This window comes from Opisthorchis viverrini, assembly GCF_000715545.1.
Source record: "Opisthorchis viverrini unplaced genomic scaffold opera_v5_133, whole genome shotgun sequence".
Lineage (NCBI taxonomy): Eukaryota > Metazoa > Platyhelminthes > Trematoda > Opisthorchiida > Opisthorchiidae > Opisthorchis > Opisthorchis viverrini.
The window spans coordinates 1,057,853-1,082,624 of NW_008751791.1; the positions used below are offsets into that span (position 1 = coordinate 1,057,853).

The following is a 24,772-nucleotide window of genomic DNA, read 5'->3' on the forward strand; positions in this document are numbered from 1 at the left end:
GAGTTGGTTTTGGTAACATAATGGAGCTACCATATGATATGCTTCTGGTATTTTTACCGATATTAAAGAATGTTCGTTCGGAAAAAACTTCACACCCTTCTCAAGATGAAGCTCATGGACCGATGAGGTGTTCTGAGCCGTACCACGCTGCAAGACATCCGAGAATAGCTAAAATCTGGGGGCAACGCAAAACCGAAATCTTAGTGAGTAGGAGGACTAACTTCACGACTCGCTACAATATATATTTTCTACCCTCCTCTCCCCGTTAATCACATGGTGGAAATAAGACAATGAAAGAGGGTGGTCCTTCTTACGTCATCCACTTGTTTGCAGTAAAAAATACAGCAGGAGTACATGACTTGTTCAGCATCCAAGATACCGCATTCCAGCAGCATTTGCAAGAATTACCTGGCAGTGATAATCGTGGACATTTTTCTTAGGTAAAGCGATGGAAGAAATCAGATAATATGAAGCCGACAAAAGTTATTGCTTCTGGGAGATGGTAAATAATGATGCTTGAAAAAATTCATCAAATTGGCGTCCATCTCATACTGGAAGTACTTTGCTCCTGAAAGTAGCTCGTAATCACTTTGGTATAATGCATTCATTCCTATGACAGCTAGAAACAATACCATAACATAGTACGGTGTATCGTCACATCACATTCTAGCCTACCATAACACAATATGTCTACACAGTACACATGAATGCCTATGCGAAAAATTTACATACAAAAAGCGATCATGTGTGAATGAGAATTCGCCACAGGAGTCGATTTAAGATCTTGCCATCAGGTGGGCCCCTTCGCTACAAATTGTTGACAGCCAAAAAAACCAAATCAGCTACTGTCTTGCAACTCACTGAATTATGCAGCACGTGAGCTGCGCTGAAGAGGCAGAGCAACAGACACCCACTGCGGTCTATAGCTGGAACGAGCTGTTCTACGAGTCCAGGCCTACTGTATCCATGAGTGTTTCTCTTTCTTCGTCGAGAATCCTGCCATATTTTCTTGGTTGTAAGCATCGGTAATCGTCAGTCCAATCCTAAGCCTATCATTCTGTCTATCGAGGCTCCAAGTCTCAGGATATTTCAGTCGTGATTGGTAGGGTACGCTGCGTGTTAATGCGTTTAGTCGCAGGCACTCCTGGAGGGAGGGAAGTTGTTGTCGAGTGGAGGCCAGGAGACATGCAATTCTCTCATCGACGGGCTGTCTTGGTCATGGAGCGTGGGAGCTATCGGATATTCCTTAGAGGGGTAAGAATTTACTCACTCATTTCCGCAATGGCGGCGTTACCTCGATTGGTGATAAAACGTTTGTGATCCAGTTGCCAAGCTCGGTGAACGGATCAACTACCAACAGCGCAACCGAGCTACCCATATTCAACAACGTCGGAAATACTCCCATAAAGCAGGATAACCGCTTGCCACTTTTGGCTCAGTGAGACCAAAAAAGTGCAACTATGGTGGCTAAACGAGGGCAGTATCTACACAGTTCAACTCTGCCTCCGGTGAAAAAAGACGACGCAAACAGCGAGTCAGGCACTGGAAGAGTCAGCGGGGCTGGTCAGTTGTCCGGTTATTTTATGGAAAACAACCCGTAGTAGATAAATCGCCATAATGCAGCGACAACTGTGAATGAATCAGTCACTTACAGTGCTTTTGTCGGCCTTCGTTCAACCAAAATCCGCTCATTTTTAATCTGCTGTTTGTGCTACCCTATCAGGAGCACGAGAATAACACAAGTGATTCTGATGTGACGACTTCTGAACACGGATTTGGGTTGTGCGCAGAAAAAGATCAAAACCGCTCTCATTTCCATAGAAAAATGGAGTGGTATCAAATAGATAGTGGAGAGGGTGTGCTGTTTGCTTATTCCCGCTATATATATATATATATATATATATATATATATATATATATATATTACTTGCTTGTATCACAAATCATGAAGTCTGTATTAATCGCCTAAAAGATAGAACTCTGAAACTGCAGTTGAAAAATGTGACCAGGGCACATAATGTTCCCAGAGAAGTGGCCAAATGAATGTGTAACCCACTTTTATGTGAATTTGTCGGAAAACACTGGGCTTCAGGTGTTCGCTGACAGCTATTATCCAAACAGCGCACTATCTAATGTATCTGAATAGATATATGTTCTGAGTTGAGTTATGACAAATATTATCCGTGAATAGCACTTAAGGGATATTGAGTAAGCTTCACTTACACTGCCCTCCCGGTTTGTGAAGTGAAATAGGTTCGGGTCAATTTTGTTAGCATGATTACTCGGTCAACATTGGTCGAAGAACAGCGATTACCCAAAAATCTACGTGTAATAAGGTCGGAGCTCAACCGTTATTTTCATTAAACTTGGAGCATCCACTCTGCTTAGACGGGGTGCTGATGGTCTGGGGGCTAGGTGGACTGCGCTGCAATCGCGTGTGGCCACCTGTAAATCAGTCAATAAACAAAAGAGAAAAGACGACCAGGCCAACCCATTCAAAGCATGAAAATAAATAAAAATTGGAATGATGAGAATCGAACGTCAAGTGTGGATGTGCATGTTTATTCCCGAATAAGAGCATACAACATGGATGTTGAAAGTGAAAATAAAAATAAGTAATAAAGCAGCAAATTACATCATAAGATAGTCGGCATTGTTAGAAAATATGATCTCTATGTGAAGAAAATAGTGACTTTAACGCTTGGCGATAAACCATGCAAACAACGACTTTGGTACTAGAATGAAACCAGGCACCAATCCAGCCAGACGATACTTAGACAGACGTAGCAATACTTGCAGCGATCGGTAGTTTGTAGGGACTGATCCGTCGGGCTCCCGGAGGCCATGCTTAGCGACCACATCACTCACCAGTACGATGCCTCCAGAACGAGCCATCAGAGTTGAACGGTCTTCGCGGGTCAGTGCAGCGACGGCCAGTCCAACCAGTTCTGTCGATTCAGCTTCCGAGGAAAAAAATATTGGTTTAGAAAGTTTCGGACGAGGAGAATGATGAGGAATAGATAGGAATTAGAGAAGATGAATTCAATTCGGGAATATTCCACGTATCTTCCACTAATGTTTTTGACGTTCTGGCGCACCACAGAAGAGGATAGATTATAATTCACAAGCGCCGGTTTAATGGATAGCGATTCACTGCATCAATTTCCACCGCCGTATGAGTTACACATGTACGAGCTGACTGAATGGGATTCAGGAAATATCCAAAGCCTGATATCTACCCCAGCATGTCTGGTTTCAAAACTATAATACTTTGTCACACCAAAAAGTCGTACAATTTTTACACTCCAAGGTGGTGGAGCATGAATCCGTTGGGAGTTTTGTGGAGAACTTTTCTTTCATGACAACTGGCCAACACAGGAATCACGGTTACTCAAGTATCGTACCACTGGTAGCCGCTGAAACAGTACTGACTCGTGGTAAACCATCTGAAGAGAAGTGATAGTGAACGGTTGAGTGAGTGAACGGTTGAACAACCTTGTCTTTTGTTACCGGCCAGTTTGTCGGGTGGTGCTCAAGACCAGGTAGAACTACCACAGACATTTAAGCTAGGATAGGGAAATTTGAAAAGCACCAAAGTCAAAGAGTTTCCAGCAGCCTTATGAGTAGAGTGTTGTGTCTATACGAAGTCACTCTCTGTTTTTACGTTCATATGGAGCAGACCTTGCTAGTGTATTCCAATGTCGACTGAATTAGACCGATTTAGTGAAAGTTCATGGTGAAAGGAGGCCCTGGGGCCTGGTATGACCAGCCCATTTTTAACCACTCTATTGTTATAGTTAGATATATACTGCGCTTCAAAAAATTCACTTAACTATTTTCGGCGTTGCTAGTGGAAATTACAGCAACGTACTAAAGATTCGTGTATCGTGTATGGCAGTTAATCCCAAAGCTTCAAACTCAAACTATCGGAAGCACGACGGTAAATAGTATCCCTATAAGAAGATATTTCACAGACAGATTACAAGTGCGAAGAGAATGGACAAAAAAATCAAAACTGTTATCAGAATAAGTCATTCTAATAAACGATCCACTATTCAGTTGCGACTTGAACCGTTAAACAACAAGGTGAGAATCCTTAGGCCAGCAATGGACTTCCTGGTCCCTATCTAATATGGAGTCCAGATTACGCTTTCCGGTCCTACGTTTTAATGATAGTCTTCCAACTTAAACAGAATTCTAGGTCATTAAGGCAGCCACCTGAAAAAGATCACCTCATATTTGTAGGATGGTCTTGAAAGAACCCATCCATCAACACAGCGAAGTGCGACTGTAGTGGCTGTTTGGATGCAAGGGTGCGTGTCCATCGTTCAATACATTAGAGAACTGTTTGTGGGATGACTGGACATGTGGCTCAGTCGTTTGCTCACCTGCCAGATGCACACAGTACACCCGTGCTCTTGTCTACGTGTTTTCTCATTTAATTGGAACTTGCTGAAGCGCTGAACGAAAACTGTCATTGCTCGCAAGAAATGAAAAATGATTTAATCACAGGGTTCTGCTTGGTGCAACTGACAGCTGGTATCTGAAAGAGCCATGGAGGTCACCGTTCACCATTGGACAGGATAACGGGGCAATAGTAATGCAGTTGTCACCGTTGTCACCGCCTGTGACCGGACTACGGTCGAAGTAACTGCCACAGAGATGCCGCCCAACGGGGTTGTGACTATTCGTCGTTATATTAAATTACTTTTGGGGAATTTGCCGAATTCGCTAGTCCTTCATGCACTTCGACGTGGTGAAACCCTCAAGGTCTAGTCGTCGCACTTTCGGTTATCGAGCAGGCTTTCGGTTGTTACTCTTTGGATGGTGTAGAGATGCACTGAGCTCCACTCGTGTTTTTGATGACAAGCGTATGAAAAAAGCATGCATCTGTCGAACAGCAGTATCATCAAGAAACGACGACCAAGTAGAAGCCATTTAAACTCATTTCAAACATGCACAAAGGGAGTCACAGGAGTGCGAACTTACACAAAGAAGAGTTACCATAAGCATCAAAAAACGGATCATTTATGTCCGACGCCATCTGCGTTAATTCTTCCGTACGGACTACTCCGGGCCACAGACTGATAATGCATATGTTCACCTTGTTACGTTTTAACTCAATGTCCATATCACGAGTAAGCCTATCGAGGGCTTCTTTGCCTGTAATTAAGATGAATTAAGATACAGGTTCAATTAGGAACACAATGTAAGCAAAATATAGCACCCAACCACCATCCGATGGCCTCAAAGAATAGATCAAAAAGTTAGCCTGCCAAGAGCGCAAACTATTATGCACATTTCAAGAAGTGCTCTTGACTTGCACCCTGATAAAGTGAAAAATAAATGAAGAGCGAGTACAAATGAAGGGCGACATCACGAATCCAAATGTCAACACCCTTTGACCAGCTGTGGGACCACACGGTATCAGTGCAAAATTACACGAACGAGATAACTTTGTGGGAAACTTTAGCGTCCTATTACATCGGCTTTCACTGCACAGCAGATCAAAAACAGATCCAGACTACAGCCAAAACCCAAGTAGAGTCATAATAGGAACGAGCATGTTCCTCAATGTGAACGGCTAAACGTAACAGTATAGAAGGATTTTAGGTGGAATTAGACTGGGATATCCGGTTTTCTAAAAAGCAGAAACTGGGAAGCCATGACGATTAACATATAGTGAAGATAGCGAAATACACTTATTGACATACTAATTTAGTTTTGACTCAGCACATATAGTGAAGATAGCGAAATACACTTACTGACATACTAATTTAGTTTTGACTCAGGTGGAATCAAGCTCGCTCTCTCGTTTGTGATGTGTGATGCACCAGGCCGCCTAATGTTCTCCTTGGTACGATATTCGAGATATTGCGATACATGTATAGACGTGGTTCGAATCCGGCCCCCGCGTCTCACGTGGTTCGAATCCGGCCTCTGCATCTCAATTTCACCTGCCTAGGCTCGGGCAACCTGGTAACATCCCAACCCTTTCAGTTGACATGGCAGCTAGGCACCGAAAGTGTGTTGCAGCTGAAAGGTTTTATATTTTATTAGGAATACTTGTCATCCAAGTTGGGTCTGCCGGTAAACTATGGTTGAATTACTGGAAACAAGCAAACGAACAACCACAGATGGTCGTTGCAGAAGAGAATATGATGCCCCAAGCAAACCCCTAACTCCGACGTAAACGGGAACGATCAAAATCGGTTAGCGAATATTCAGAGTTCTGTTGCAAGCCTTTTTTCAACCTGGATGTGACGGCATCATCGAATTGTATGGGTACGCTGAAGCCCACAAATAAGAGATATCCATTTAGAGTGACGTTCGCATGTAAGGTGTCACCTCCAACGGGTTCTCGGAATTACGTACCTGCACACGCAAACGCATAGTTCGTGTCCTGAAGATTTGTGGCTTCTTTTTGATGATCGACGACAATAAACAGGAGAAATGTTGTTACATTTCAGTGTCGTATAGCTGTGGAAAAGGAATACTGCAAACAAAACGCTGACATAGTAGCGCTAGCCAGACTGACCAAGTATCCTCACATATCATCAGCATCTTACCTAGAAAAATCCTAGTGCGACAAGTTAGACTAACATTATCTAGGTAGTCAGTACACTTCAATCTCGACTCGTGACTCCAGACAGACATTGAAACAGATGTTACTCACCAATGAGCGTATAAATCGGTAGACTGCTAGAAATGTTCTATAGCTTTGCTCTACCCGAAAGGCATATGAACTGGAAATCAGCCACCGATCCTTATGAGATTGCCAGTTCTTCGCTTAAACCTATTTTCTAATTGGTAAGACTTATTCTCTCAAGCGCTTCATATCAAGACCCCTTCTTTGTTATGCACAGTCGATATTATCCTGACCACACAACCACATATACTCAAGATTATACTTCTATTTTGTAGTGTATGAATTCTGGCTTCATCTAACAGCTGAGAGAAGATGACTAGATCATTAGCGAATATGCAGTCATTCGCAAACTAATTTGGTTCTTTCGAGAGACTCACCTGGAACCCAGGAATCTCTCGTTTATGATGTTCTCAGGCTGTCGATGGATTTTCAGCAACCTTAAGAGTAGTACATGACTAGATCATTCTTTGCATAACGCAAAATTTATGCACACAGTTCTCGATTATCTTGTTACTCATGGAATAACTTTATTTTTGGTGCTCCTACCATTCAAACTTTCTGGACAAAAAATACCTAGACGAACTAGCTTCCACAAAAAAAACACTTTTGATGACACCATGAAAGTTAGGTACGCATCCAAGATGCTCGACTGACTGCAAGTACTCATTTGTGTGACTCAGCAGCGGAGTACTTCCTGTATATCATCCTGGTCTGTCAGATCGTTCCGTGCTTAGCAGCTCTGCTCATAATGAGCACTAGGTGGCTCTTGAGCTAATCAATTTACAGCTGAAGGCTTCCCTAAAGAAAGGCTGTGGTGCGTGATAGTTGGGTCGTGTGGCCAAGAGGCAAGCTGAAGCTGCTACTTGTAACTCCAAAAAGCTGACATCATTGTAAACGAAAGAAAACGATCACAAGCCATTCTATGAAGAAAGTGGTGTACTCACAACCAGCCCATCTAGACGCACTGAACATTGGACAGACTACTTTGGGTACCAGTCACGTATCCTCAGCGATATCCAAATCAGCCACGTTCGCACAATACACCGTCGGCTCAAACCCACCAACAGTATCCGAAATATCCAGATAGATTGATTGTCTCAGACAACAGGAAGCACCAGCCTTCAATCAACTTTCAGCATCAGTATTCGGCGATAAGTACACGGTGCCATGACTAGGATATAGCTCGACCGCTAAAGAGATACTCAGTAACTTTGGCATCGCACACAACGTCCCCATATATGAGACGGCTCATCGTGTCAATTGTAGCAGGTATGCCAATGTCAGCTTAGCCAAAATTCCTAACAGTCTTCAAGTTTCACTGAAGAAGACCACTACACAAGCAGTCGAGGGATAGGGAGAGTTCTGACTGAGTCGAAGTCACAATAACCCTATATCCACCTTACCCTCACAGTTGTATCTGTACCACACTAACTTTCCTAGTCTGCCTCGAAAACAAAGGTGCTGTAAATCCCGTCAATACAACTGTCTTGTAGAACTCTGCTCCAGGAGTGGATTTTCGCTAAAATTCGCTAATATCTTGAGCGCTGTGTACGTACATATTTGGCTAGTTTTGAACGTATGGCGAAGGCTCGTTGCGTTTCGCCACCCAAAAGTGGAGCCCGCTAAGGTCATTAAATATTGCCGTATCGATAACGTCCTGATTAAAGCATGTGATACTTCCACTCACCTGAAGTTTTAACTCATACTAGGTGCGGTGTCAAGCGGCTTAGGTTATGTGCACGACTTGCAAGTGAGTAAAAGGTGACGCTGACAAGCTAACGACTTTTGATCGTCGTTTCGGGTTAAGTTGCTTTTGACAAAGATGTGAAATGATGGTACTAGACTGACGGGACATTCTTCCTCTCTCCCTATAGCTTCGACAGAGACAACTAGAAGTAGGTGAGAAGCGTAAGAAGCTACTTCAAATATGTAACCCTCAAAAACGGAATAAGCAACTCCACTATAAATTACCAGCCGCGTTTGCATATATCAATCACTTGTGGGGCGAGCGACATATATAATATATATATATATATNAGGAGCCCCAAGAAGGGTGGAAGTGATCGTGGGTTGTAGATGAGTTTTCATTTATCTTATGGGCATTGTGTTCCCCTGCGGTATATCGAATATAGTCCCAGCTGAAACACGAGGCGGCCTTTGTACATCTCGTTCAGTTGAGGACCCATAAATGAGAAATTCACTTTGGATTCAGCTGAGTCTCCCGTTACGGAAAAATATTTTGCAAATGAGTGTTTCAAGAATAGGCTGCGCCTTTAAAAAAATCAGGGAACCAAGATGGGATAAGAATAACCGATAAAATACGAGAATCAATGAATAACAAACTGACCAATATTTAAGCGTGCACCTAACTATCGATATCAGATTGAAGTAACGATATCTTCTGGACATCATTACAGATGGACAACTGTGTGGAATATCTATGACGGCCAACAGGTACTACGCGGCTAATTTTATCATATCCGACGGCAATTCGACAGCTGTGGCTTCTGTAGACTGGTCCAGTACCTTACCACATACTGAAGTACGACCGAAGTTGCCGTACAAATGACAAGCCTCATCGTAAATTGTCCGCCAGTATCACTTCCAAGAGAAGTGATGTCTTCGATAAGACTTGGTACACCTTGATACCACGGGAGATACCAATCTCAGAATGCGCTGTGTCTGGTTGCACCAATGCCTCATGGAGGAATGACATTGTTAGGCTACTGGTTTCGAAACATTTAGAACCTGAAGGGATTAACATTGGTGACAAACTAACCAGTGCGAGTAAAATTACCCAAAACCAATGTGAAATTTGTTAGCTTACCTACTTTTCCGCTTTCCCTAGAGATTGACTTATTTTAAGCCCTAATTTGAAACAAACTGAGGTCTATGATTATTCCGTCTCAAATGTAGAAGAACGTTTTCTTGGTGAGTGCACAAACATCCCACAAATGTAACGATTGCTCATGCGGCGAATGTGCATGCCTGTGGGGGATAGCTTGTTTTGATAACAAAGTTGACCCTTTGGTGTTCAAAGGGTGGTAATCTAGCCTGTGGTATTGTTGCTTGGTTTCGGTGAGGAGGTAGGATTGCCAGACGATAATCAAGCGAGATCCACCGTGAAAATTAGACAGAATTCTTGACGTATCGCAATTCAAGACTATTTGCTTTCTCTCATCTTGGACAAAATGACTTGAATCTCAATTTTGGGAGATATTATAGGCCTCCGAACGCAACGTTGTTGTTGTTTCACACCATGTAAGGGGTGCGCGTAACACACTAAGTTGAGGATAACCGTACTAACATGGGAGTCAAGGCACCAGAACCAGAAAATTTCACCAGTTTGCTTGGATGAACTACCTGGGTAATATCATTATCAGTGACCTGAAGACCGGCGGGTCGGTAACTGGACTGTTCTGACTTTCAGATAAGGCTTTACTCGTTCTATCCGATGCTGGTAAGATTTATCAACTTTTGGTTGGTAACTGCAAATCACGGATACAGACTGCTGCTAAGAAAACGACATATTCAGTCACTGGCCTCCAAAAACAAGCAGTCAAAAACCGATTTGACCTATCCTGCTAGACATGGCACCCGGACGTTGGCTGGCACGCCAAGAATCTTTCGCGTTAGGTAAGTCCGGGAAAATGCTATCTCTTGTGGAAAATGAGAAGGTGGATGTGGACGAGATATTCTGACTGGCTAGTGACTGAAACGAAGTGCTTCCTATATGGAGAGCTCCCTGTTCGGGATGAGTTGGGGTAACTACCCATCAGATGCATTTATTGAAGGGCCAGTACCCAAGTGAAAGCTTCTTGCTCATAAAATTAGGCAATTAAATTACGTGGGATGAAACACACGTGAAAAATAAGATGTAGTAATCCCGGTACTCTTCAACTGAATGGTTTAAATTACGTATCAGACACCGAATAGGTGGATATCTGGAATACCCACCTAACCGAAACACAAGGCGGCCTTTACACAGCACATTTAGATGAAGAATGCTATACAGGGCAGATTCAGTTAAATCCTCGCACAATCCCCCGTTGAAACCGAATTAGTTTCCCAGTTTTTATTGCCACATGCGTACAGTTCATTCGAGAAATAAAACTAAAGGGAATTCGTTGCCAGTACATAAAAAAACCATCGCGGGTTTCCACCAGGTTTATAAGTGGCGTTAGATCAAGAAGGCATCTAACCAGTTTTCTTACCACATCCATAAAGCGGATTGAACAAATAGCAGCTTCCACCAAAGGATGAAACGTTGACAATTAAACAGGGGCGCCCAGTTAGCTCTCGTTTTTGGTATTCTATCATCATTCTCGTGGCCAGTGTTGCACAGATGTAGTGGTTTCGAAGACCCACGTTATTCACCTCATCCCAGGCCTCCCCAGGGCTACGCGAATCGATGTCGTAGTAGGTCTTACCAAAGGACTCTTTCAAAAATGGTATAGCTGAGTAGACATTATTGACCAGCACATCTAAGCGACCAGCCTGTTCCCGTCGGATACGGTTGAACAACTCTGTGATTTGGTTTTCATCACTATGATCAACAACGACAGGGATTGCCTTCTGTAGGAAACAAAAGAAACAACTTTTAAATTAATTGGAAAAAATTGGGGTTGATTGGGAATTCAGTGTTTCATAAGAGCTTCGTAAAAATAGGCCGTTTTTAATTGGGTAACTTTCCGCTTTCGACACAAAAGCTTCGTCAAACCAAGTGAGCAGGTTACTAAGCTGACCAGGTTCTACGGCAGACGGGGAGCCAATCAGCAAGATCTCTTCCGATTAGCATGCCATATCAGTGTTGAATATGAGTTAGTAGGCATGGTCGATTAGCGTGGTCACCTAGAATTTATGGTTGATAGGTTGGGAGAATTTCAACTAGTTTTTTATCGGGTCAGGTTCTTGATCTTCTGGTTCAAGGCGCTAAAAGTGATGGTTTACTTTGACTGGCACCAGTAAACGATGAACAGGTTGGGGTTTAGTGGTGGATGGTAACATTAGGTGGAATTTTAGGTCGGTTAGTCTCATGTATTTGAGATTTAAGCTACTTCTGTAAAAACTTCTCTTTCTGATAACCACAGCACCACCACATATCAACTCGACTGATCTAAAACATTGTCCACATTCTTGCCAGTTCTATGCTCTTTACTCTATTCACACTGGGACACCTGGCGATCTCCACCGTCCCGGTAATCAGTCTCTGTGACGTGAACCTTAGTTCCCTGCTCAAAAGTTCGAAATTTTCCAATTCTATAGAGGTAATACACTACTCATAAGGTTGCTGAAAACTGCTTGAGAACAGTCGGCAGTTTGTAACTAGGCAACGTTTCGCTTCTGACACAAAAGCTTCAACAAGCCAATTAAGCAGATCACTGGCCAGGTTTTAAGTCAGACAGAGAAATACTCAGCGTTTATGTAATATCCGTCACCACGCACGTCGGCACAACCAGGATCTTCGGATCATGCCCTCTCCCGCAGACTTCCAGTCACTCAAAATCAAAGCGACCGAAGTACAAGGCATCCAAGGACATCAGTACATAAACACAAGTACGTAAGCTCAAAAACTTGTCTCTCAAGACTGAGCTTTCTAGTGAGCCCCTGACTAAGCCGGAGCTGCCTACTACCGTAGACCGTTAAGTAAGCAGAGCCTGCGGGTACAGCTGGTCACAGTCCTTAAGTATCGGCAGCCAGGAGCTCGAAACATTACACCAACAGAGTGGAGAGCAGTAAACAACTTGAAACAGGTGGAGAACATAGCTATTACAAGGGCACATTAGGGTAAGGTCACTGGTGTCACGAACAAGGGCGATTACCTACAGAAGGTGAAGGACACCCAGTTGAGGATTTCCATCAGTAGACAGTGAGAATATTATATATGAACAGGAGTCAAGTTGAAGTTGGCAAGTACTTAAAGTCCGTAAGACACCGCTTAGGGCAAGGTAACTGGTACCGACTGTGCCTCAAAAGCACAATCCAACCACAGCTTTACAGCCTACCGAAAATCCATAAACTAGATGTCCCGGTGAGATCGATAGTAGACGGAATAGGCTCTCCACCCTATGAGCTGACCAGATTCTTTGCCTATATTCCAAAACTCCTCACCGGAGAATCTAGTACTTACATTAAGAATTGATATTACTTTGCCAACAGAGTAGCAGGTGTTGATATGGACCCAGGTGACATTGCGACGTCAGTTCTGTATATAAAAATGTGCCAAGAAGGGCACTCTTCGGAAACAGACAAGCGACTGCTCCTAGGAGACGCCACCCTTTCAGAACGGGTATAGCTTAAGGTTGATGAAATAGTGGAAGGCGTAAAAGAATGTCTGAATCTCACCCGATTCGTTTTTGACACCGTGGTTTACACTCAAGATAAAGGTCTAGCAACGTGATCTTCAATATCCCCGGTTTTAGAAAATATTTTTATGGAAGATTTTATACAGAAAGCATTAGCCGGACTCCCGTACCCAACCAAAATATTCTGGCGTTATGCAGATGAAACTTTCGTCGTGATTGAATGAGACAAGTTCGTCGAATTTTACAACTATCTGAACGACTCAAATGCACACATCAAATTCAGTATGGAGAGTCAACTTCAGGTACACTACCCTTCTTACACTGAATGACACACAAGGTCGAAAGGAAACTGAAGACCGGAGTGTATGAGAAGCAAACTGACAGTGGGGCGAATTTCAACTACTACTCTGCCCATCCAGAATCGGTATTCGCTAGTACTTCCTCATCAATGCTTAGGCGTGTGAGGGCCCCATGCACAGAAGTTGATGGGAAGTAAAGAACCAGCTTCAGGATAGTGGATATCCAGCTAGTTTGATCAGGCATTAATTACGAAGGGCATTGGTATAAGTGACGAAAACTAACAGGGAATGGATTGAGACTGCTATCATTCCGTATAAACCAGGGCGTTGGACGTCATTTACAGGATTCTAAACACGGCTAACAGGAGAGTACCTTTCCGTAGAACGGCATTTTCGTTTGCACTGGTGCATTTCAAAGACCACCACAGCGAATACAGCCAAGGACTGTGTCTAAAAAAAATAAATGCAACGACTAAACCAGGGTCCAGATAGGAAAGCCGGTCGGGGAATTTCACACCAGAACGGGAAAGCACAGGACAAAAATGCACAAGATACCGAGAAACGCAGATGAGTATCGGTAGTTACTGAAAGAATAAGCAACGGCGTAACATGCACTGAACACAGGACACAAAGATAAATCCAGAAAATGTTGAGGTTTTTGAGACGGTGTGTAGTTTTCAGAAAGAAGAATCCTCAACAGAAGTAGCTTAGATCTCAAGTGCACTTAATCTCACCCACATCCTTTCCCCCCGAAATAAATTGCGTAGCACTTGCAAACCCACATGAATCAACAAAATTTACCAGTGGCAGTCAAAGTGAATCATCATTTGGACCGCCTTAAACCAAAAGGTTGTTATATCCCTTTCGTTGCTATATCAGTCAGACACGTTAGATCACCGGAATGGAGAAGACAAACAACTTCGAGGAAGTTATACTACAAACAGGTGGGTCGTTCCGTGGTATGGAATTCAGAATATAAAAAGAGCTAACAGTCCAATAGGATGTCAGTGAGGGGCTGAAATATAGAAAGAGAGTTTCAGTATACAAGACAAATCGTTAGTTAATTGGATTTGTTCGTTTGGAGGTAGTCCTCTTAACAAAGGTCGAGGATCCTAACCCGATGAAAAATTAGTTGAAACTCCCCCAACTTATCAACCATAAAATTTAAGTAACGACGCTAACCGACAATACATTTTAACTCATACTCAACACTGATCTAATGTGCTAATGGCTCTCCGTCTGCCTTAAAACCTGGTCAACTTGGTAACCTGCTCATTTGGCTTAACGAAACGTTTGTGTCGAAAGCGGAACGTTGCCCAGTTGAAAAATGCATATTATTCACCAAACCCTTCTGGAACAAAAAAAGGAATGTCTGTACATGATGTACGGATCGAGATCCTTGAAAATGTGCTCAAGAAAGAAAATTACATGAGCCTTCTATTTTCTACCAGCGGCTTACTAAATGAGAAAATACGATTATTCATTATGTGGTCAAGTACCCACAGAATTTGTACGGTTTATCCTGTTTGCAACCATTTTGAACTGTGCTGTTTGAAACCTTAGAAAACAGGCCTCATTTGCCACACTGCTTCTTGGATTTACTTGGACTATTTCACAGTTTTCGTCTGAGTCATTCCGTACCCTTCGAAGCGCCAAACTTTCAGGTCCATTGTATACAAAGATACTTGAATTGTACCTTTCAATGTTCTGCGTGAAGCAAATCCACATGGATGGGCGAATATGCACGCTTCTCTCGAATTTCGCATCTATGGCTCAAGAAATTTCGGCATGAGCCTTGTTCTTTATATTTGTTCTGATTAATTTCAAGAATGATTACCAAGGAATACGAGGGTCGAACAGCCAATGGAAAATTAATAATGCTCACAGTGTGATGCCATCTTAAAAGGAGCCTATTTATTCAGTAAAAAAGAAGAAACCCAGTGTCAAACGAAAGAGATGGGATATCAACAGTAATCAATTACATTTATTCAAACACCAAATTAAACCAGCTCTCAACAAAAAGGGAAACTAATATTCGGAGAGAAACGCATAATTTACTCAACGCCCCTGTCTCACATGCTCTGTACCGATATGCTGTTGGAGTGAAGCTCACATTGACAGACAAGAATTTATGCGGACCAGTACTACTAATCGGTCGACCGGCCGACCGCAGTAGGCAGCAATGGAAACTTGCCTCATTGAACACAAGACCTTCCAGGCATTGGTCAGAGGCATGAATCTAAACCAGTTCACATTTCGGCCATAAAATGACAACGCGTGATTCTTAGCTTCTGTTAGGCTTTGTGGATTCATCAATGTCAACCAGTCTTGTGTGCACAAATGGCCATGAACTAAGTCATCGGCTTGCTCCAGACTTAAGAACTAGCTTTGACTAGCATGCTGTTTGCTTATACCTGTTCCAGTGTTCCGTTCCTTTTTAAGAAAACTGACAATTCCCGACAAGTCCAAGAGGGCAATTTGGAATCAGCATATTAAACTGTTAATACCGGCTACCGAACCCAATAATACCTTTGAAAATCCTCTTCTGATGAAACTTTTATCACAAAGTTCATTGGACATTTGGGAAATATGCAGACGCAAAACTTCTTACTAGGCATTACGCTGCGAAATGCCATCTGATTGGACGGGAGCTTGTGAAATCTGGTATGTTGGCCAAATTGGTAAGTCGATTGGCGGTGGTTATGACTGACTTGTGTGTACTTTAAGGCTGGAAGAGTCAGCTTGACAGTTACAGTGATGGAGTCGACTGGGGAATATTTAAACACGGTCAACAAACTACGTGCTCATGCGTAGTGCCTTCTATTCTTGTAAACCGCGTACACCGTGTACAATCTGTTGTTTATGAAGTTTCGATCCACCAGAGAGTTTTCAGTTCTCGAACTCAACGATGCTCCCACAGTGATGAGACTACGGGGCGTTAATCCGAAGTCACCAGTAATTCTGGCTAATGAGTCAAAAAAGGGGTCAGTTCAAGTCGCGTCGTGAGATATTAGATGGTGGGTATTCGGGAAGAAAGGAAATCGATATCGCTCTCCACGGAAATGACGTCGCGCTAATCACCGAAGTGCACTGTCCTGGAAATCACAAGCTTTTAGGGATGAAGCTACAAACTTTCACGTTTCACTATCTACCATACTGGATTCTTATCCAATAGGCGACAATGCCATTTGCATTGAGGTTATTAGAACGGGTAGGCAACCGGAGGCGCGCATTGTAGAGCACAAATGACAGTCTGTCTACCACGAAATCCTGAACACAATATCAGAAACTGGGAGAGGCCCCAACGGTTGCCTTGCAGACTGTAATGGAGAATCCACGCGTTTTAATTAGCGATGTTCAGCTCGTTCCATGCACGAACAGCTGTACTGCTCCGACGATTTGGTAATTCACACAAGGCGTCTGAGTCACTGGGACTGGCAACCTATATGCGTTGTGGGGTGAGGGCTTGTAAGCATCAGCCGACAGTGCAACTGCCGTCTTGACCACTCTTCACGATTTAGCCCACTGCGACTCCTCGTCATGCTTAAGTCTCCAAGTCATCCAATCCGCATACCGGGTATTTCGCACGAATGTGCGGCCGTATGCGTCTGCGTTGGGTGCACCCAACATTAGGTGGGAGATAATAGATGTCCCTCCTTCCTCGAGTTTATGGCGTGTGACAGGTTAATGCAAATCACGAGGTAAATCCTACCGCACCTCGGACACGACAGTACACTGTGCTATCTAATCAGAGGGTCATGTTACATCCCACCGATCGTCTGACTCATTTGCACCGGTGTGCTGCCTTGCACGATTTACGGTAGAAGTGAGCCAGTGCACTTGCCTATCATACCCCCAAGATTGACGGAGACGCGCGTCGTGTCCCACACAGGTGCGTGCGCTACAAGTGGGTAAGTGCGTATGCACACCCATGAGAAAACCCAAGGCACGTTTTGGGTGATTGGACAACTGAGAGGAAGGATCGGGTATTGAAGATTAGGCGAAGCCACAATGGACTAAACCACGACCATGTAACATAGGTGACTGTCTCACCGTGACCACAGTACCACTTGAATGTTACCCTTAGAGCATTAGATCCTGACCGGCCCTCCTGTTCCTTCCGTCTATCGTGGCGCTGATAGTTTTGCTCCTGAAAACGGCCGCCCGGGGCGACCGAAAGGTCGAGCAATAAGAGGCTATACTCCTTATATTGATTTTCCTCGACTTGATTCAGCATAGATTTGCGCGCTTCTCATGCTGCACCTCACTTATCGAAACCGGAAAATGGCATCTCCTCAATTAGTGCAACTGAAAAAAGGAGGTCGACGTCAAACAAATCAGAATACTGTCACGTGTCGGTTAGGGACGACATCAATCGTACTCTGAATAAGCAAAAGCAACTGATGACTATGTTCTGTAACTGTAGCAAAAAGCTCCCGTTGTACACCGAATTGATGTGAACATAAAATTTAAAAAAATATGTATCGATAATGTGCTTCAGTTGAACACACATTAAAGTCTGTTCCAAGTTTAGATCGAGCTGATACTTAATATTGAGTCTTTTAACCTTCGTCGGTTGTACGAAAGATGGATTGAAGTTCGTCTAAAGCTCACTACCTGCTACTTTCTATTTGTGGTTCACCAACTAGAGGTTTGGTCTCATCAATACCATTTTCTACGTGGTTAGATAAATCACTCAACTGCACAACATGAGTGAGCGCTAAGTTGATGAGACAACGAGGCACTTTAATCTCCATGGTCAAATGTTCCGTATAAGTCTAATTTTACTCAGGAAATGTTCATCGTGGGGGTGTTTAGACTATCCAGAGCGCACGCTCTGCTAAGTGGTAAACGAAGCAACATCGTATTGTTTCTCTTCTGGTAAAAACACTATTTAGAGACAACCACTCTGTCTAGTCCCTTGCAGGTTCCACTGGATTTTAGGGTCTTGAAAGACCATCTATTTTGGTCTAAATCTCCACAGAAGAACGATATTTGTTTGTCCCATTTGCCGGACACTTAGCGGCTGTACTTCAAAGATGTATGTCGAAGGCTCAATGGATGGTCCATTCAAAGTAAAAATAGGCTTTGCGTGGATTACTTTATCCGAAAGCATTAAATGAGGTGTTGGTATGTGGCAGCGGTAGAGTAAATCGCTGATCATTCCATGATCTAAGCCTTCGCAACACATCTGTATTTTCTCAGTATCTTGTAGTCGAAGGCAACGCGCAGAATGGTCCTCCGATACATTACGCAGAAATCGCTCACGCTACGTATTTTTTCGGGGCGCTTTCAGCTGAACCTGGGTTATCCTGGTCAGTTGCCGTGTTGTATGCTTTAATGGCTCAGGTGCGACGTTTTGTTTCCACTGGATCCAAAATGTGTCTGAAGTGGGGCCATACGAATCCGAGAACAACATGGAATGTGCTTAGTGTAAACTTTATGATATTCGAGAAGTGCGTCACACAAACTATCACCGAACTTTGCCCCCACAATGTGGGAATTTCCCACTCACTTAATATCCATTATCTAGCGGTATTTTCTTGGTCGACCAAGCTAGGTACTCTGACTAGAGCGGACAACTAAACTTATTCGCTGTTTAACCAGCTGACTGCTCAAATTCCTGTGAAGATCAAAAGAATACCGAGATCAGTGAACCGTCCAGCTAGTATCGGATCATGTCAAGGCAGTGATAGCGACAATTGTGTACGAATGTTTAGAGACGGAGTTCGGTAGCAAGTGAGAACTAGAACCGAGGTCTTACCTTTGCAACGTCAAAACACGGTATCTTCACTGCATCGTCTCCGTCTAGTACAATTGACGAATGTGCGGGGAATTTATTTGTGGTAGCGAAATCTCTTTCAGAGTGAGGATCACTTCTCTAGTGGGGCCACATATTTGTTATAGTGCCATACCATGAAACTTTAAGATCTATGGGTAAGGTGACATAAATACTAACTAAAAGAACCTCTCCTCGGAAACATGTAGATGGTAGAGCCATTATTTCACACATTCATTTCGGTGTGTGACCCTTCTATACTTTTGTACCAGCAGTACCGGGACATCCATAGAATATGTGAGACATTAATAGGACCTCCTAGGAGGATCAGAACAAAACGTCATGGTACTACATAAAATAGTGTGGTAGTAAAACAGGAAGATATAACGAAAGCACAGATTCTGGTGTACAAACCCCTGACTATTCGATCTATGTAAATCTTTCCGCAGTGGTTGAATGTACTGTTCTTAGTCCTATCAAATGAAGAAGGATCCACCAATTGTACCAGTATGAAGCGTAAGGTGAGCACAAGCGGTGCGTGATCAGAACAGAAAGAAGCGCAGATGCATACTATCCAATGGTAGATGACTCGGCAGTGGTGTAACGTGCAGTGAAAGCCACGAACATGGCTAGAAAATTGGAAAGCCTTGAGAGGACCGAAATTCACAACGCAGCTTCTGGTGGCTGAGGTCGTAAAAAATGCCGGGTATACCAGTGTACATAGAACAAACGGCGCGGAACTGGCAAACATATGGAGAGCGGTTTTAGATTCGCGAATTTCACGCGTAGTGGCATGCGGTTATCACCAAAGCGGCATAGGTCTAAAGTATAAAGCTCAAACAGAGTGAAATCCATCCAACCTCCCCAATCCCGACATATCTGTGGTAGCAGTTCCTAACCCACACAGGATAAGAAACTTTGCGGACGAAGAATACTTCACTATACTCCCCTAACCTGGACGATTGAGGCTGCGAAACTTGATTCAACCTGATGATAATTCCATACCTACCCAATCGTCGTGTTAGTTACCATACTAAGCAGCAAACAACTTCTGGTTAATGTTCAATACTGATTAAGTCGGCCAGGTGTGGAAAATTTCACTTATTGATTTTCAGTCAACCTGATAACATACTTAGTTGGCCTGACGAAGCTTTTGTGGCGAAAGGAAAACGTTGCCCATTTATAATCCCACCATTTGTTTAATAGACCCTTTTGGAAGGATGATACCAAGTCTCCTCTGGTGACTGACAACCCGAGACACACCGAGCGTCCCAGCGCAATCGGCGTTCAGGGGATAGTTTGTTGCCCATGACCGGGATCTTTGTCAATGGACGTTAGAAGCTACTTCGGTAAATGTTGCACCACCTAAATAAACAGCTTAGTTTTCGTTCTACCTACGTGCATGAACCAACATGTCTAGCCATATTCGCAGGTACAGTTTAAGGTGGATTAAAAAGGTTTTCCAAATTTTACTAACGGAATGAGAATTCCTATCGTTCTTTACAGATATACAAGATCCGTTGCTTGACACGTGCGTTGTATGGCACAGTTGGACGGCGATTGATTCTGGTTGAAATGTCGAGGTCATCTTTAGACAACAGGTGTCCACATACACTCTCCCTAGGGACTGAGGCAATTTAAAACTTTGAAGTGGGTAAGGACGAACATTTCCTCACAAAATCACCAAGTTATCCACTTCGCTTCAGGAATGCTCAACGATGCTCAGATTTAACTTAGTGTGACAGATTTGGGTTGTACATATAAAGATTTCTGGCAAGCGTTCACATGTAACTGAATGGGACGAACCTTCCAGGTGCCCTGTAGCTGCGAGTTCACGGTAAACATTCCTATTTGTTGGTCCATCCAGTTCCTGACAAACTAACAAGTACAGGAGGGTCAGTGTACTGTATCTATCAATCACAATAGTAGACTTATGTTGGAGTGCAGCACTCCAAATATAGCGCATCCTATATGTGTTTTAAGCGTCTTTGCAGATAACAAATGTCATTCATATGGTGTCGCTTCGTGAAGTCGCTTACGATTTACATTTAAGGATGTTTTAACCACGTGCAAGATATAATTGACATAAATATGTGGGATGGGCAGTTCATCTCTGTTAGTGATCGAACACGTTTTACGTCTACACCCATCTCCCTAGCCCTTTCTTTCTTACAAGTAGAACAGTCAACACAACACCGAGTATTTTCACATTTATTGACTGGAATCTATCGTAGGTTTTGTCTCTTAACTTTTCATGTGTTCATTCCACATCAATTGGTGGCTCCTTGATAGATAGCAGAAAACCTGTTCATACAGCAAGTGGTGAACTATGAACTGATAAGATTACGTCAAATTATCCATCCTCATACTCGTTTCAAATGTATTTTTCCAACTGACGTCATGCTGTCGTTGATGATGATGACTCGTTTCAAATGTATTTTTCCAGCTAAATTTGCCCACTCGAGGAACTTTTTATGGGCAAGGTGGGTTTCCCTACGTCATCGATTCTGTGCAGGATTCCAACAAAAGATCAGAAGACCACTGGAGGTACTGGATGGTTTCTGTAGATGAAAATTTATAAGATTGTATTTACAAGTGTATAAGATTCAATGCCGCTCCAGAAGTTAAACAAATCCAAATCAGATTACTTACTCCGCCTTTGGATTCAATCTCAGCTGCCGTTTCCTCCAAAGATCCCCCGACTCCATTTTTCTGTTTTAAAGTACGGCCCGTTATGTAAACTATGGTTCCTGGTTCACCTAATCCAACAGCGATACCTTTGCCGATTCCACGAGTGGCCCCCGTAACTAAACAGACCTGGTTTTCCGAACACCGCATTGAGCTAAGAAAGAAACGAAAACAACTGAGGAAAAGGAGTACATTCTTATTTCTCAACTAAATAAGGTACTGGCAACAATCGACAATCAACATTACCACCAGGGCCACACCAGTGTGAGGGGCTCCTACACTTACAAGGGCATCCTTAGACAATAAGTACAGAAATTAACAGCAGTTAGCGAAGATGTCTCGCAATGTTAGCGGCTAGGAAGGAGGGGGCACGTGGATCATATTCTCGAAACCGGGAGTAAGAAAGCGACACAAATTAGAGCAATCTCCTCAACTTCAGCGTTTCACGTCAAACCTCTGGGTTGTGTCACCTTGAATGCCTAGTGGAGGATAATGTTCCTCAGGACAGACAACAATTCTGAATCCATAGTAAACGAAGGAGCCTCCACTGCAAGTAAGACTGTGCGAGCTTTACAAGTGAAGTATCTCAACAGTATCCTAGATACACAGGGAGGCAAACAGCTTACGGTAACCCAATGGCACCGAAGTGACGATGTTCATTACACTACTGTGACAAAGCAGACAAAGCCATAAAAGCGGGGCAAAACAGAGAGGTCACCTGGCTAAGGACCCTACTGATCAAATATCTATGCTATATCAATCTTTGGAGATCGGTCATATTCTATTTTCTCTAACTTCAAGTTAATTCTGATGTCCACGCTAAATTCCGAAGTTTATCAGCATTTTTCTGTTGGTTCGAACTCCAACTGAACATCAATCACGACGAGACCCTCATTCCCAGGTAGCGCAACAATATATCCTTGTGATCCATTCAACCTGTATCCACTCGACGTAGGATCACCGATGTTAATCTGTTAAAAGAAAGCTCACTTTGTGCTTTCACTCCTAAATCTACGTGGGTAGTTTTCAAGTGTGGGATAATACTATCAGTACTACTACCCAGCTTGAGGTAACACAGTGGTTATGGCGCAACCTTCCTGGTTGGTTCGAACATGACTTCCGTAGCTCGGCTGCTTTTGTCTGGGTTTGGGCAACATCGCAGTATCCCAACCCTCGTACTTCCTTTGAGTATCACGGCAGCGTAGCACCGGAAGGGTGCAGCAGATTAACGATTAGTATTACTTTACGGATATCTCCTAGTATTGTAGAATGACGGAGGTGGATATCCGTTCTTGCCGCTCATCTAAGAGCTTATATTCTACTTGGAGTTCACAAGTGCCCTGCTCCATCTCGTCAATTTCGAATGAATTTCATTCTGAAATAATGCTTCTTCACATTCGATTTCACTGAGATCAAAGGTGTATGCTTCACTACCACACAATTTGTGATCAACAGCCTTCAAATGCTTAGTACGGACGTCGTCCAATGATTCTAGTAATGTTAGTGATACGGAAGCCGCTGCAGCTGGATATAACTGGATGTGAGCTGCAATGAGCGATGAACAGGAAGGGCCTCTATTTGATTTAATGCCCATTGTTATTTGACTCTACGTGAGACAGCATCTCGAGATGGTGAATTCACCATCTCATCATACTGTGTTTATCGCATCTGCATATATCTCTATGAACTATAGACCTGAGTCCGCCTAGAAGTTTCTCTGACGCTCAAGGTTATCTTTTCAAATCGGAGCCGAATCACTGTCAGTTGCCTGTGGCGAGGGACCATCACTGCCTTTCACTCCTCCTGGAATACAAGCGCAGATTCCAAAACTGTACTTGTCCGCTGTAGCAACAAACCAAATGTGAGATTGTGTGTGGAAAGACCTATAGGTACACTCAGGGCACTTTTGAAGGCAGTGTTTCGTGGAACCGATCTATACAAGATACAACTCGGGGCGACAAAAATAATTCAGTGATATGTTGAAAACTTTCAACGAATTCTTCGTCACCCTTGACCTAAAGAAGACGCGGCACGTTGCAATGTTGCAAGGGGCGTGGGCAAAAGGACAGGTTTCGAAAGTTACTCCAAGCAATCGAGGAGAAACAGGCCGCTCAAGAAGAATCATTCTGATGGATGAAACTAGACATACCAGATAGAGGGAAAGGTTTGGAAGTATCCAGATGTCAAGAACCTTGTGCTGTTCTGCAGCACGGATGAGACAGATTTCCGATGTAGTGGGTGCTGTGCAGCCACAGCAGCCTGGAATTCTCATATTTTTGTTAAACGAAGTGATCTAGCTGAAATTGGCCAGGCTTTTTAGTCAGTTTCGTTTTTTTGCCATAGAGACGAGCGGTGTTTCATTTACTGTTCATTCGCGTAACATCTGGCCCACTTCGGTGGATCCCCCGCTTATAGTGCGGAGTATAGGTTTTGGAAGTAACGTTACTATGACAGTCGTTAAGAACGTGAAAATAAGACAACTCCTTACGGTCTACCAAGGGAGGACGATGGATTATCGAAGACGGTGTAGCTATTCAGTCGCTTTTTACCTGATTATCAAATGAGACACCGAACTAACCGCACATCAAGACAAGATGTCTGCGCTAGCAGGCGCCCACTAGACACGTGTCTACATGTATATATATATGATATTCATATCCGTAGTATATATAAATATATATATACTTCGGATGTGACCATCATTATCATCACCAACCCATCAATATTTTCAGCCAATGGGGGGATCATAAAAGGCTACGTAGAATCCTGATAAAAAACATTAACTTATATTGATTTATGTATACTGCAACAGTGCTTTTAGGTGCTCAGGCACTGGAACATTTATTCCAGTTATAAGGAAGTGTGAGAATTAAGTTTCGTACGTATATCGGTATAACCGGACGAAATAGAGATCCAGAATTCAGCGCAGCGTCAGAGTCGGCGACTTGCGGTCTGGACCGGGCAGCTGGTGCGTGAAGGCCAGTCACGATGGTATATAAACTGATGCCGAGCTACAATTGGTCATTCCTCGCCTGCTCCGTTTGCGGCCGGC

At 43.3% G+C, this 24,772-nt stretch overlaps 1 protein-coding gene across 1 annotated transcript; it reads right to left on the minus strand.

The window, feature by feature from the left end:
- Positions 1 to 2,513: 2,513 nt before the first annotated feature.
- Positions 2,514 to 24,703, minus strand: T265_06506 (hypothetical protein; the record flags this gene model as incomplete). Its single annotated transcript, XM_009171780.1, has 5 exons — positions 2,514 to 2,960; positions 4,990 to 5,163; positions 10,864 to 11,224; positions 21,685 to 21,874; positions 24,603 to 24,703. The coding sequence occupies 4 exons, from the start codon at positions 21,868 to 21,870 to the stop codon at positions 2,695 to 2,697; spliced, it is 987 nt and encodes a 328-aa protein (XP_009170044.1).
- Positions 24,704 to 24,772: the final 69 nt, after the last annotated feature.